Source organism: Diabrotica undecimpunctata, chromosome 1 (assembly GCF_040954645.1).
Source record: "Diabrotica undecimpunctata isolate CICGRU chromosome 1, icDiaUnde3, whole genome shotgun sequence".
Taxonomy (NCBI): Eukaryota; Metazoa; Arthropoda; class Insecta; order Coleoptera; family Chrysomelidae; genus Diabrotica; species Diabrotica undecimpunctata.
This window is the reverse complement of record NC_092803.1, coordinates 7942745-7958226: the sequence shown is the minus strand read 5'-3', so window position 1 is coordinate 7958226 and position 15482 is coordinate 7942745. Positions and strand designations below refer to the sequence as shown.

Here is a 15482-nt window from a genome sequence, read left to right as displayed (position 1 = left end):
TATGAGAGGAGAATGCGTGGTGCTGAGAGATTTCAACACAAAAGCGGCAGAGTGGGTGTCCCTGATCACCGATACTCGCGGTAGAATATAATCTAATTGGGTGGGTACTTTGGATTTGGTGTTATTGAACACCGGTCTAAAAGCCACATTTGTGAGGGGAGGTACGGGTAGGTACATCGATGTTATCATGACTACACAGGGAGTAGCAACAAAAACAAAAGATTGGTAGGTATTGCCAGACTATACTTACATCGAATTATTGATAACCGGAGCAGACACTATTTACAAGGTTCGTGCGTCCGGGATGTTCGGAATAGGATGCGGTGATGGGAAGACATATGAGGAACTCATTAAACTGAGAGTAAGCATAATACAGGGTCAAACGCCAGCGGTGGAAAACTTAGGTCATGAAAAAGCTATAGAAACAGTAGAATAGGTCGTCGAGATGTAAGCAGGATGCCGTACTGGTGGAGTGCGGACATCGAATAGCTCAGAGATGAATGCATAGCCATGAGGAGAAGAATAACGAGGGCAATGGGCAGAGCAGGGATAAACCTTGTTGTTGTCGAGCAAATCCAGCAAATCAAAATAGAATACCGCTCACAAAAGAGAGAACTCTATAGAATAATTCGTACAGAAAAAAGAAGGCACTGGAGAGAACTGTGTGACAAGCTGGATGAAGAAATCTTCGGTCAGGGATTTAAAGGATCGCAATGAAAAATTACCTCACATACGAAATTTCACTAGACAAGAAGCTTGAGGTAACACGAGAGCTTTTTCCATTCGGCAGACGGCATGGAGTGTGCAGGAACGAGGGAGCTGAGCGGGCCTTCACCTCGATCTAAGCCGAATGCCAAAGTCTTGCCACTTCTGGTAGATAAGTGGGTATTGATAGAGAAAACAAATATTTGTATTTTGAGAACGATTTCCGAAGTGGAGATTGAAACGTCAATAAACTTGTTTTAACCTTTAATTGTGGCTTATTCCCATTAAAATTGTAATTGTATTTGCCTAAGTGTACTCATAATAGAGGGAAAGATTAAAGAAAGAAGATTTGTTGGCCGCAGACAGAGTTCTTGGTTGAAGAATCTACGTGATTGGTATCGTAAAGCACATCGATCGATTTATTTAGAGCACCAATTTCAAACATAAAAATAGCCATTATGATTGCCAACCTCCATAGTGAGATGGCGCTTTAAGAAGAAGCTCACTTATAAATAATATTCGTAAATATACTTAAAAAAAAGTTATTAAATAGCTATATCCAATTAAGAGAGATCAAACCATAGACTCATATTGAATACCTTTTTTATATAAAATAAAAGTGAATTGACCCATATACAGTTACATAGATCCTATACACTGTTATTGTATATAAAATTAAATCTAAATTTTGTGCTCATTTATAATAACAACCTATTCATCGGTTATTGCACTTTTTTTTTGGAGAAGGATGCTCCCATACAACACGAGTATACCTATATGATGTTTTATGTATTAAAACTTTTGATTGTTTCACAATATTTATACAACTAAATATTATTGCTCCACTTCTCTTACTCGCATTTTCAAATGGAAACAATTTATAAATAATTTGGTAATCTCAAAGATCATGAAAACCAAGTCTAAATTTGTCTGTCGAAATTATCTGAACCAGTTTTTGTGTCAATAATCACACACTATTAACACTCTATATTCCAACGACCTGACCACAAAGCGTTACTAAATCCAATTCAAGGTCGCTAAATGGTCATAGCGTGATTGCCAAGGCTTTGATAATGAGATTCTTCTCCACAATTACAATAATCCCGTGGCGGTGATGGGAAAATGGGCTGGGCCACTCGAGAGAAATATCTTCATCGTTGGTTTGTCGCCGGAGGGTCTCTGCGGGAGGTCGCCACGACCAACATGGACGCCTGCCTCTCTTTGTTTCTTCTATTTTGACAGACTACACTATAATATACAGCCTAGGTTTGGCGTGATTGGTTGGTGGGTGGGTCCCAATTTAAAAATTGGCGGGTTTCATGTTTTTTAAAATGACAATTGAGGTATTGTGAGACAGTATATCGCTAAAAAATTTATTAGCAGAGTAGCAATCTACTGTGGTATTGGTACAAAGCGGATGATATTCACATTTTAGGATTAAGCTGGCTATTATAGTTTTATTAGAAATGTAATTATTTTTTCTTTTGAGATTATGTAGGTAAAATTAATTTCTGACTTGTGTTTTTTTATTTTGATATGCTAGTGATGCTTTTTTATTAGATATATAGATATTGTTTTAATTTTTTTTGATTAGGTAATTTTTTTATTAAGATTTAGAGGTTCTTCTTATTATTTTTATTTCTAGAACATTCATTAACATTATTATTCTCGTTAGCTTTCTCTATGTGGGATCGGCTTCTCTAATTATTTTCCTGTAAACTTTTCTGTTCTCTTCCAGGGACTAAGTACCTCTCCGCTTTTTCTCTGAGATTATGGTTTTTCAAAAACATGCAATTTCTGTTCATCCCCTTTTTTACTGCCCTACATTCAGTACCATACATCATAGCTGGTCTAAAAGCAGTCCTATACAATTACCTTTTAGTTTTCTTCGTACCTTTTTTATCACACATCATTCAATTTGCCTCTTTCCTTTATCTTTAATTGAAGTATGATAAATAAAACGGTAATACCGATCCTAAAAGCCGAAAATTATCATCTTTTTTGAGTTCTTGTCTATTCAAGCCAACTACTCTATCTGGAATTGAAATATCATAATCATTTTTCATTAAGGACTTGTCTCCGCTACTCTATACCAAGCAGGTTCAGTTGTTATCTAATCCAGCACAAATGAGAATAAATATGGGCGAAACCCGGATGAAGCCCTATTTTCACACAAAATTGGCCAGTTTCACCTACAATTGTATAGTTCTAACACTATAATAGTTATTCTAACTATATATAGTAGTTCTAACACTATTATAGTTGTTACTTGCTCATACTCCACTCACACATTCAGCTGGCACTCCTTTCCTACTAAATCTCTGCCACAGTAGGTTTCTGATAACTTCATCATGTGCTTTCTCAAGATTAATAATACTATTCGCAAGTCTATCTCTTTCACTCTAAATTGTTAAATTAGCTGTTTTATAATAAAAATTGCTGATGTAGACCTGCCTCCTTGCATAAATCCAAATTGACATTTATCCATTTTCATTTTTTTAGAACACTGAATTATATTAGATTTCACCACAAATGTAGGATAATAAAAAGATATATATTGTGAATCGAGTACTATGAAAAATTGTCATTGTTAACAAAATGAAGCAGAGGTTTACTGGAAATAACTATTGCAAACCAAATAAAACACTAAACAGTTATGTTTAAAATGTCTTTATTCTTTATTAAAAATCTGGGAAATCAAAGGAGGGGGGGCCGTTATTGATGCAATGGCGAAGGAAAACCCCTCTAAACCTCGCCTAGGGCCCAGTACATCCCGATTTAAAAATGCAATTCTAATATAAAAGCATACAAATATAACATCATTACTTAACACAGCTTTAAAATTCAGGCCTAAACTAAGCATTTATACATATATTTTATGAAATTTTACTACATATATTACTAATTGTCGCTGGATTTGACCCTCGGGAATGAGGGAAGGTGGTCCAGTCGCACTATCCATAGCTATGTTGGACCGGAGCATATAGGGATCACGGTCCGTGGACATAAAGGTTATATATGAACCCTAGCTAGCGGGAAAAATACCTTTATTAAAATACAATAAAATGTTTATTACAAGTAAGAATCTGCAATAAAAGTTGATTAGTATTATAACTAAGAATCTGCAAAGAAAGGGGTTAGATATCTTAATACTAAGAATCTGAAAATAAAGTGTTAATTAGTCTTAGAACTAAGAATCTGTAAAAGAAGGTCGTTAGTTATGACATCTAAGACTAATTAATGCAAAAGGCAATTTGCAATAGGTAAATAAGCCTATAAAGTGAGCTACAAGAATGGTTCAAATTTAATTTTTAATCAGTTTCTTTTTTTATTGGAAGGAAAATATTCCTGCTTTTCCATTTTTCGCTTCTTTGTAATATCCTTAGGGGTTTCCTGAAATTCTTTCTTCACTTTGCGCTTTGTTCCTTGAATGTCCCTCACAAATTTGTCATGTAATCTTGCAAAACTTTCATCATCTAAGTCTTCCATTAAATTTACCAAGTTTTCTATTTGAAGACTTCGTTTGGTTTTTTCCTGGATGACATTTGTCTGTTCTACCTTCCCTCTGACAAACTCATTAATTTCCTCCTGATGCCTTGATTTGATAATTGAAGTTACTGCCAAACACCTTGCAGCATCATCTAAAACAGAGTTAGTTCCCTCGCGCTCCTCGTGCATTCTTACCAAGTGCACATGCTTACACAAGATATTCCTCACCACATATTCAGCACACTCACACTGATAGCGATGAATACAAATTTTACATACTCTACAATACAATGTCTTACATTCATTTTCACATACTTGCCTTATATTTACATTATATAATTTATTAGGATCTCTAAATGACTTTACCTGAAATTGACCATATACCTTCTCATTTTTCTTAACCTCCACTTTGTTTTTCATCGTTTCTGCCATTTTGTGTGCTTTTGCTATAACCCTATCTTGATAATTGTTCGCATTTGGTCTTTCGATGTCTATAATCCTCTTCCACATTTTAATGTCAACTAGATCATCTATTGTGTCCAATAACTTTTCAATTGTTACCCCAGCACTTCTCCTAAGGTGGTTGGTCTTCAATAGGTTGTTGAAAGATTCTATCGCCATGTTTGTATTGATTCCTGAATTTTTTCTGTAACAATGAGCCCACATTTTGATTCTCTCTTCATTCTGAAAGTAATTCCTACAAAAAAAAATAGACTTAAGGATGACTTTAAATGTATGATTTCATATACTTATTTACCGTGCCAGATAATTAAAAAAATCTATCTCATTTGCCTCTTGTAATTTGATTATATATCTATTGCATAACTCCATAAATCTATCTTCATCCGTTTCATTAATAATTCTCTTCATCTCAGTTTTCATCTGTTTCTTCAAAATTGGATCTTTTATTTTCTTCTTCCCTTGAATGTTCCAATTTTTCACAACGTGCCATGTACATAAAAGCCTCTTTGGTTGGTTGCCCATAATCTTCACCCATGCATTATAATATTTTTTATCGTCATCACTCATAAAATGTTCTGCATGAATTCCAGTTTGCATTCTATTCTTGAGAGCACCTAAAAGTTTTTAAAAATTATTTTTACTTACCAGTCATAAATTGTCACTACTCATATAATACATACCTAAAAAAACTTCTTGAACTACTTGGTCCAATCGGTTTGACAGTAAGAATGCAACTGGAAATCCTGTATTCCTGTCATCTTTAATAAGCACCACTGTTAAATCCATTCCCCTCTTGTTCGTGCCATGTGTACCATCCATACAAATTATGCTATGGAATTCTCTTAATTTATCTTCCATAACAGAGTTCATGAATCCTAAGGCAAAATCTTCTTTTTTAAGTACATCATGTTGTTCTCCTAATAAAAATAAAAAATTTATAGTTTAGAGATAATTAAAGATAATAAATTAATGGTAAGAGACTGAAATTTTATTGTATTTTTTAACAGGTAATCATTAGTCCTATTTTTTTTTTGTGTTGACTTCTTATTTAACATATCATATTTATCAAAAACTGGAAGAGCAAAGTGTGAAATAGATCAGAATGGAGAAGTATTCTTTAACAGACTAAGACCCAAAAATGGTTGTCTAGTAAAATAAAAAACTAGTAAGTTTGCCCAATAAATCAGCACCTCCATTACAAAATTAGTTTTAATGTAAAAAACCAATGACTACAATCTTACGAGATATATTATTTAAAAATGTATATTGTTGATTCTGCTAAGAGTAAGGTTTGTTACATGAGTCAAGTGATAACAATTCACACAAGTCAAATTGGAATAGGATTAATTATAATTGTAGTGGGCATAAAAAAATGATAGGTCTTTACCTTCCTTCTTGAATAAGAAAGCATAATTCTTGTTGTTAGCATTCCATTCCTGAACCTTTAAAGCCGTTGCTACCATATCATTTTGATCTCGTTTCTTATATGTATTATACTTCCTGGACAAATTTGAGAGGTCTTTACTTGTTAATAGGGCAAGTCTTTCTAGTTTTGGTGTTTCCAATTTTCTTGAATCTTCTAAAATTCTGCTGGATGGCACCCCAGATATTAACTTCTCTACAATCATTTTTTCTTCTGCTTTTGCCAGATGCATGGTTCTTAATTCCTCTTTATGTCCAGCATGTGTTTTCCAATAACTGACTGAAACTTGTCCTTGATCTCTCAGTTTGCAAATCAGCCTGGAGGGACACACTCCTTTAATTTTAATTGATCCACCAGATTTCTCTGTTCTAATTTTATAGTTGGGCTTATATCCTAAATATAGATTAGTATAAGTTTTAAATATTACAAGTAACAAAGTATTGTACCTACCTTTAGTGTTACTTCTGTTACACTCATAGTATAATGTCTTCTGTTCATTTCTATTAACAATTCTATTCAGTGTATAACTTGTCTCAAATTTCTGCATGTCTTTCCATGTCTCATATTCTTGTAAACTAGAAAATTCAAAAGTTATTAATTCAATACTCACCTGGTGGTTCCCTTTAAGATGTTTTCGTAAGTTCTCATGGCTTTTGAAATTAGTTTCTTGTTCACATAAGGGACAAATAATGTGATTAATTTTCTTAATCGACATATCTATGTTATGTATTCCTTTGATATGACGATTTCGTAATTCCACATTTTTAAATATTTTGCTGCAAAGATGGCAGGCTCCTGAGTTAATTTCACAGCTTGTTGAAGTGGATGGATAGACAGAATCCATAATTGCTTGCTAAAACAAAGTCTTAGGTAATTAAATATGGTGTTCTAACGAACAGATTTTTAAAACAATTTAACAGATTTTTAAAAATAAATGAGAAAAATTTAAATTGAAATGTTCTGTGTGGTTGCTTATTGGCAAATTGGTATAAAACCGCCTAATCACAGATGTTTAAGCGCCAAACAGAGAGATACATAACCTGAAAAATTCAAAATCCGATGAAGATGCTGACCAATCCACAGCTCTTATGCTGTGACCAATCACGACAAAATCACGCCAAACTTAGGCTGTATATTATAGTGTAGTCTTATTTTGACGGATGATGGTGATGGTGCGGTCGATGGTCTGTCGACAGCAGCGTTGCCGTACCGTGACCCTACTGCCAGGTATAACAATGGTCTGTGTAACGAAAATTTTTATCTAACATCTTTTTATGAATTATTTTAAGAATGCTTATATAAAACTATTCAAGTAGTAGGTATATATCAATTTCCAATTATTAAAACAAGTTTTCTATCGTTTTACTCCAATAAAATTCTTGAATTTTCGGGAATTTTCGTCCGCATCAATTCGCTTATAGTTTATTTTTATGAACGAGAGAGTAATTAGCATAATTTTAACTGGTAGCTCCGACCACTCCATGGGCGTGCTCAAGATTAATTGAAAAATTACTTTGAATAATTGTAAAAAATAAATGAATTATTTCAGTGTTATAAAGTGTTATGTGTATGTAAACAAAAGTGACCTCTTTTATCACACACTATATTAGAACTGACTGGCCTACATTAAAAAGGGTTTTAAATAATTCACATTTTTTTTAATTTTTAAAAATTACAAAAGAGAAAAAGAGTTTTTAAAACCGTCTAAGGTATGTTAAATAGATGAATAAAAATATTAATATAAAACTTACAGCTACTTGTTACAAATCCAAATCAGATTCAGAAGATGAACTTTCAGAACCAAGATTTATAATAACTGGCTCGATCATTTTATCAGTAATATTGTCTGAACTCAGCCAATTCTGCAAGTCTTTTTTTAACCACTTGGTTGTGGGCAGTCCTTCTATAAGTCTTGAGTGATAACTTGCATTATCCATTACTATTACACAGTTCTTAGGAAGAAGATCTATCATTTGTTCGAACCATTTTTGAAAGACATCAGCGTTCATGTCTTCATGGTAGTCACCGGTACGAGTTGATTCAAAAGTTAATAAACCATCTTCAACAAAACCGTCTGAACTGCCAATGTGTACTATTATCAGCCTGCGTCCCTTTCCTGATGGTGGGTTTAAACCAGTAGATAAGTTATTTACAAAAGCGTGCCTTTGACTTGTAACAGTTTCATCCTGCCAAAATTTATTTGGTGTATGACCCTCGTTGATCCATGTTTCATCAAGATAAAATATTTTTCTTTTTTGGTTTCTCATTTCCTTTATGGTTCTTAGAAAATGTCTTCTCCATATGACAATATCGCTTCTTTCTAATAAAATAGACTTTCTGGGATTCTTTTTCCAGCGGAAGCCTATTTCTTTTAAAAGTTTCCATAACGTACTTCGACTCATTTCTGGGTAATCCTTATCATCTCGAACTGAGACAAGAACTTTATCCAATGTTGGAAATTCTTGTCTAAAGAAGAATTCATGCACTTTCCGTCGAAGTCCTTCTTTAAAATGATATTCTATTTGAAATTTTGGTTTCCCTGGAGCATTACGTGGCATTTGAAAACTACCACATTTCTCTTCTTTAATAACTCTGTAAATCGTAGATTTCCCAACACCAAGTGTACTGCTAACTAACTCAACGGTCTCATCAACACTTTCACATAAACGTTTGTCTGTAAATGATTTAAAACAATTAAATATTAATGTTTTTTCATTAACTGTTAGACGACCAATTTTTCGGCGTTTACACGGCACTTCCAAATTTTCCATAACACTAGTATACACAATAAACTGCACCTTGCAACTGAAGTACCTACTTTTAGTGAACTGTTAAGAATTTTGAATACGCCACTTGGACCTTCCTATATACAAAATGGAAAAACCCACTATCACATTTTCTGTGGAATAAGTTTAGAAGGTAATTATCTAGTCAATTACTGTCGTAGATTCCTGGAATTAAAGAATTAAATGTTTGATTGTTGAAACCCTTACTTCGTGGAATGCACTCATTTCAGATAAAATAAAACGTTTTATTTTATCTAAAGAATTAAACTTTATTTTGCAAATAGGTAGGTACTTATTAAACTTTTATTGGTTATATATAACCAATAAAATAAACATCTTACATTTCTTGCAAATTCATTAGTACCTATTAACCTCCATCACTCCGACACTGGCAACCTTATTTAGGGATTAGTAAACCTCACAACTATTGTATTCTATTCTGCTCCAACCTTTATACCTGGTGGTCATACTCAATTTAAAATTGTTTTCCTATATACTTCTGTAAACTTGTTGACAAATATCTGTTTTTCATTGAGTCACCCGTATCAACAGTTTAGGGATTTGCATACATAATTTATTGTTTTATTACTCTCTCATACATAAAAATACACTATAGTAGTGCTGTTAATGTGGCTAAGTTAACAAAAATAATATGAGATGTAGGTTTTATCTGATGGGTGTTTGAAATACGCTGAGAGATCGAAAGAGAAGTGAATACATTAGAAGAAAATTTACCGTACAGTGTATAAATGAATAGACAGAAAATAGAAAAAAAGAATCCACATAAGCAGAATGGGGGAGAACCGTGTCGTCAAAATAGCAAGCAGGCAGAAGACGTATCAGACGACCGCGCAAAACATGGAATGACAACCTTCCATAGAAGTCGCCAATGAACAAGCAGAATTGCTTATAAAGAGGAAGAAAAGAAGAAGACCTTTTTGCAGCAGGTGGAAGAAAAAATATAAGTAAATATTAAAATGTTGTAATAAAAAATACGACCATAACTTTAACAGTAAATCTACCAAGCAAAGCATCATACAACTCTCTACAAATGAAATAAATAATTAACCAACAATAACAGGTAGAAGAACTATACAAATTCCTGGCATTTCGTTAAGCCGATCCTGACAACTTGGCTTACTGTGATAATTCCACAACAATAGAATATTTACAAGGGTTTGTTTAATTTTATTGCTGTTGTTGGAATCACTTTTATAATGAGACACTAAAGATATAAACGAAGTATACTTTCAGAAAACTATTCATTCTTACCGTTCTTTTAATATGAAACAAATTTATAATAATTGTTGTAAAACGGATTTGTCAAAAAATATCCGAGATAGCGACAAAAAATCACTTAGCGTTTTAACCCCTTGTAGACTAGCTGCCTCTGGCGCAATGTTCAGCTCACACCCAGCATGCTCCCACTTTATAGCATATGTTTTGTTTTATAAAACCCAAGATATGCGATAATTCAGTTCAGTGCAGGGATTTGGGAAACAGCGCCCGTGGCCGTAAATCGAGATAAAGGAATAGCAAACGGAATTTAAAAAATACGAAAATTTCATTTTGCTCGTCGGCTGTACGTACATTGAAAAGGCGAAAAATACGACTGGATAAAAAGAAACTCGTAACGGTCTGGATTGGGGACGGCGGATTTACTTTTTTACCGCTTGACTGCGTAAGCCGATTCGATTTCTTCTATTTCTTACTGCGTTTGATTACGTTAACTGTTTAAAATTTTCTCTCTGGCTCATTCAATAATGAATATCGGTAGGGTAATAGGTACAAGTAAGGGGACATTAACTGAAAAAAGTATTTGTATCGATTTTCCTAGGGTGTTATATTACAAAACTGTCGAGGGTAGGCAATCATGGTATTATGTGTTGTTTACAACAGTCTGTACGGAGTTGTAGCCAAAGAAATAAATATGTTGCTGTCCATTTTGGTAGTTTTGACGATTATGTTACTCTTGAAGCCGTCTTTTTGAACTTGAGATCCGTCCATGATACAAAGAATAACAGGTATGGTATTGCGCAGGCCACAGTCAGCAGATCCCCTACTCTTTACGTCACAATGAGAGTGGTCGTCATTGTAATATATCTGTTTATAACGAGAAGTTTATCAATTTTTTAGCCTTTTTTCTTCTTTGGTAAGCTTGTTGTAAATTGTATGATGTTTTGTGAGATCTAAGTTGATTTGTAGGCTTTTTAGTGTGAAAAAATTATAATTAGGATTATTTTGAACTCTATGCGATTTTATCAGTGATAGTGACTTTGTAGGTATATAGTCCTTTTCCATCATATTGATAGCACATTATGTATGCAAATCCTCAAAAGGTCAAAAAACCATAGGCGTCACCCTATACTTGTTTTGAAATAAATAAAAAAAAATTAATATTTTAAGATGCTGTCAACAATTCATTATCTTTTAAAAAATCTTCTGTAAAATAAGTGTCCACTAATCTCACTATACCTTTTTTGTGCGTAAAAACGTCGGTATATATGCCACACGATTATTGTTAATTATACACGGGTGATTAACGAGAGAATTCAATGTTTCAAGAAATAAATTAATGTAAACAGTAATTTAAAGGTGATTATTGTTTTCTATACAAGTTATCGCCTGACACAAAAAGAATACCTTCTTTGAACGATTACCTGGAATTACTGATAAGGCTTCACTAATGATAGTTTAAGTAGTTTTTATGCCACATTACAGCTTATGCCAATAATATAAATTAGAAATTGTTTGCATCTTCCATTTAGTTTGTAGATGTACATTGTTCATGTCTTACCTACCTAAGTTTTTGGTGTCGATATTTTGTTATTTGCATTTAAAAATGACGTCGACAACAGGTTTTATCCCGGTTAAGTGTAGTTTTAAAGGTGCCTTCAGTCTAAGAGAGAAAAATATAATATTAAATGTACACGATGCACTTGTACATCAGCGCCCTTTAAGTAATGTTTGTGAAATCGTTAACATGTGTTCAAATATGACAGGGGTTGGAGAAGCAACAATTTATAGATTCCTAAAAGAAAGAAAAGGAGGAACTGTTTCATCTCCCAAGAAGAGTGGAGGGAGTAAACCCTTGGAAATTGAAGAAATACATAAAAACATGATAAGACGCAGCGTCCACTCATTTTGTTTTAACAAAGAATTTCCAACATTGGACAAAATCCAAACATTAATTAGAGAAAACTAAGAGTTACCAATCATAAGCAACAAGAAATTATGGGGACTATTGAGAGAGATGGGATTTCGTTGGCAAAAGAATACAAGAAAATCCGTTTTAATTGAAAAAGATTACATTGTATGTTGGAGACGAGATTATCTAAGAACTATTAAAAAGTACCGAGAAGAAGGGAAAACATTTTTTTATTTGGACGAGACTTTGCTAAATGAAGGTCATACTGTACCATATCTATGGGTTGATACAAATGTGAAAAGTACCCGTCAGGCATTTATCGAAGGTGTATCTACTGGAATAAACAATATTCCCGTTGGAAAAGGACGCAGATTCATAATAACCTATATTGGAAACGAATACGGTTTTGTCAATGGTGGATTATTAAGTCTTGTCTCAAAATCAATCAAAGATTACCACGAGGAAATGACTGCTGACGTTTTTGAAGAATATTTTGAGCAAATGTTGGATTTAATTCCAAAAAATTCTGTCATAGTCATGGATAATGTTAGTTACCATTCAAGACTAGCAGAAAAATTGCCAACAACGCATGGAAAAAAGGAGAGATAATCGAATGGTTGGATAAACACGCAATTGAGTACAAGAAGAATTCAACAAAAAAGGAATTATTACCTATTGTAAGGCAACATAAAGCAGCTTATAAAAAATATATAATTTATGAAATGGCATTAAACCGTGATGTAATTATTTTACGTTTACCCCCATACCACTGTGATCTGAATCCGATAGAAAATATATGGTCTCAAGTAAAGGGTGAAGTCGGACGCAACAACAAAACTTTTAAATTAGAAGACTTACAACAATTATTAGAACATTCCTATTATGTATGCAAATCCCTAAACTGTTGATACGGGTGACTCAATGAAAAATAGATATTTGTCAACAAGTTTACAGAAGTATATAGGAAAACAATTTTAAATTGAGTATGACCACCAGGTATAAAGGTTGAAGCAGAAAAGAATACAATAGTTTTGAGGCTTACTAATCCCTAAATAAAGTTGCCAGTGTCGAAATGGACTATACCTACTTTATATAGACAATATTTTGGTCTTTTAGAAGTTATAAATAAGGTAGGTATGTTTAATTATTATTGAGTCAGTACTTAATACTCAACCATACTCTTACCCCTCCTGTATTTTTTAGGGACTTCGCTAGGAACAATTTATAATCAGACAAGAAATGCCGATAAATCTGGTAGGTTTTATGGTTTTCTCAAGGGCTTGGTAGTGAAAAAACTGTGGGTTTTTGCTTATTACTATAAAGACAAATTTAATACTAGAACCTCAAGGATTTGTTCCGAACACTTGAAGCTGAAGACTTTGAAAGAAATTTGAAGCATGAACTGCTCAAGAGTGAATTAAAGAAAGGACCTAAGCTGGAGAGTGGTGCTGTTCCTTTTCTTCATCTGCCACAATTGAAAAGTTTATTCATAAATTAACTTAAAAGTCAGGAAAGGCTTTCCAAAAAGAGTCGAAGAGGATTCTGGAACAAATAATTAAACAATCTCTTTCGATCTCGAATGTATTTTAGAATTAAGAAATTAAACCTTACATGAACACTTAAAGACAATATGAGAAATAAGAGAAGATTAAAGAAAATTTTAACCTTGTGTTTTATTTGTTTTGTCTATTTTCTTACAGATAATTACTGATTAATTAGTTTCATCTGTTTACTTACAACTAGAGGAGGGCTCGATCCCCTTCTTGAGACTGGCGCCAAATAAGACAAGCCAATCAAAAGAGAGCTAGTAAAATTTACGAAGGCTACCTTCCTAGGATAAAAAGCGAAGAATACGAAAAAAAAGTATTAAAGATTAAATAAAATTGAAAATACAATGAAATGGAACAGGAATGATCACAGCCCAACAAAATGAAAAAATTTGTTGCTTGGGAACTATCGAATTTTAAATATTTTGGATGCTCAGACCAACTTACAGTAAATATAATAGATCATTCTATTATAGTCAAGACACCAATCCAATATAACAAACGTTCGCACCACAAGAGGAGCAAATGCGGGTTCTGATCACTTCTGGATCGAAAGTTTAAACCAGAATTTTAAACGTTTAAAAAAGAAATAGGTTCGAATCATGAACGATACAATGAAGAAGGAATTAAAATACAAACAAAAATAGAGAATATAAACATCAAATGAAAGAAGCATTACTAGGCATGAAAGGTAAGCAAAGAAGCACAAGAACGAATGACTGTTTTGACGAAGAATATCAGATTATCATAAATAGAAAAAACAGAGCATATTTAATGATGCATCAGGGGTACAGAACCCGACAAGCAGAGGAGAAGTATAAATAACTACGCAAGGAAGAAAAGAAAATCCACCTCAGAAAGAAAAGAGAAACTATGAACAAAGAACTTCAAGAACTGCAAGATCTAATTAAGCCAATAGAGACCAGAAAATTTTACCAGAAACTGAACAAAAGTAAAAAGGAATTCAAACAAAGAAGTAAAGAGGTAAGGAGTGTCATATTTTGACAGAATAGCAAGAAAAACTAAAAAGATGGAATTCCTGAATGAGACCGGAAATATTTTAGATTATATTGATACATTAAACGTTTTTTATAAAAATATTGCTTTTAATTATGTGTTCTTAATATGCCATACGCTAAATAAAAAAAAAATTCTCGGTTACTGAAACGCTTCTTGGTAAAACTCATAAGGACAGCTCAATTATGTGATAACTTACGATATCACGCGTATGACTCATTTCATTATTTCTTTGCTGGAGTATACAATCATATTACTTCCTGGCAATTGCGAAAACACTATAAAGTACATTCGTTTACCAAATTCCCATCAGTAAACATGAGCACGTGTTGATATTCGCCGTCTCATTCGTCAAGAGGCTATTAAATATAATTTATCACCTTAAGTCAGACAGATTCTCATGTTACAGATCCAAACTTGCCAGCATTTTAAATTCAAATTGTATCGTGTTGATTTTTAAGTTAATATCTTAATATATTGTGTTATATTTATGTTATAGTTATTGTTATTTACTGGTCGTGTTATTTTTTAGAGTTTAGTTTAATTGTGATATAATGATTAAATTTCAAGAAATTCTTACACTAACAGTTTCAAAAGTAAATATTTTTAAAAATCAAATGATACATAGGTCGTACATCAGTACGACCCTGTTTGACTTACACGTGGTTCTATTGACGATTGGGAATTTGTAAAATGAATACGGTTTAGATTCTCATTAACTGCTTAAATAGTGTTATTAGTTGAATATTTCGCTGCATACTTTTAAGAGATATTTCGACAATTCTCTCTTTATATGTCCTTCAGTTCTTTAATTCTGAGTTGTAGCAAAATGTATCAAAATAATCTTAGAATTTACGACCGCTACTGACAAAAACACGGCATACGGTGCCCGAATTTCCACCCCG

General features: G+C 33.1%; 2 protein-coding genes across 2 annotated transcripts in view; both read right to left on the bottom strand.

The window, feature by feature from the left end:
- Sema2a (Semaphorin 2a) overlaps positions 1–15482 on the bottom strand; it is a 1119544-nt gene that overhangs the window by 1001663 nt on the left and 102399 nt on the right. The window lies entirely within an intron of this gene.
- Positions 3360–7209, bottom strand: LOC140444481 (uncharacterized). Its single transcript, XM_072536240.1, has 5 exons — positions 6530–7209; positions 6044–6472; positions 5337–5573; positions 4952–5270; positions 3360–4891 (listed from the first exon to the last, which is right to left on the bottom strand). Exons 1-5 carry the CDS (start codon positions 6921–6923, stop codon positions 4021–4023), a joined length of 2250 nt encoding a protein of 749 aa, XP_072392341.1. The 5' UTR covers positions 6924–7209; the 3' UTR covers positions 3360–4020.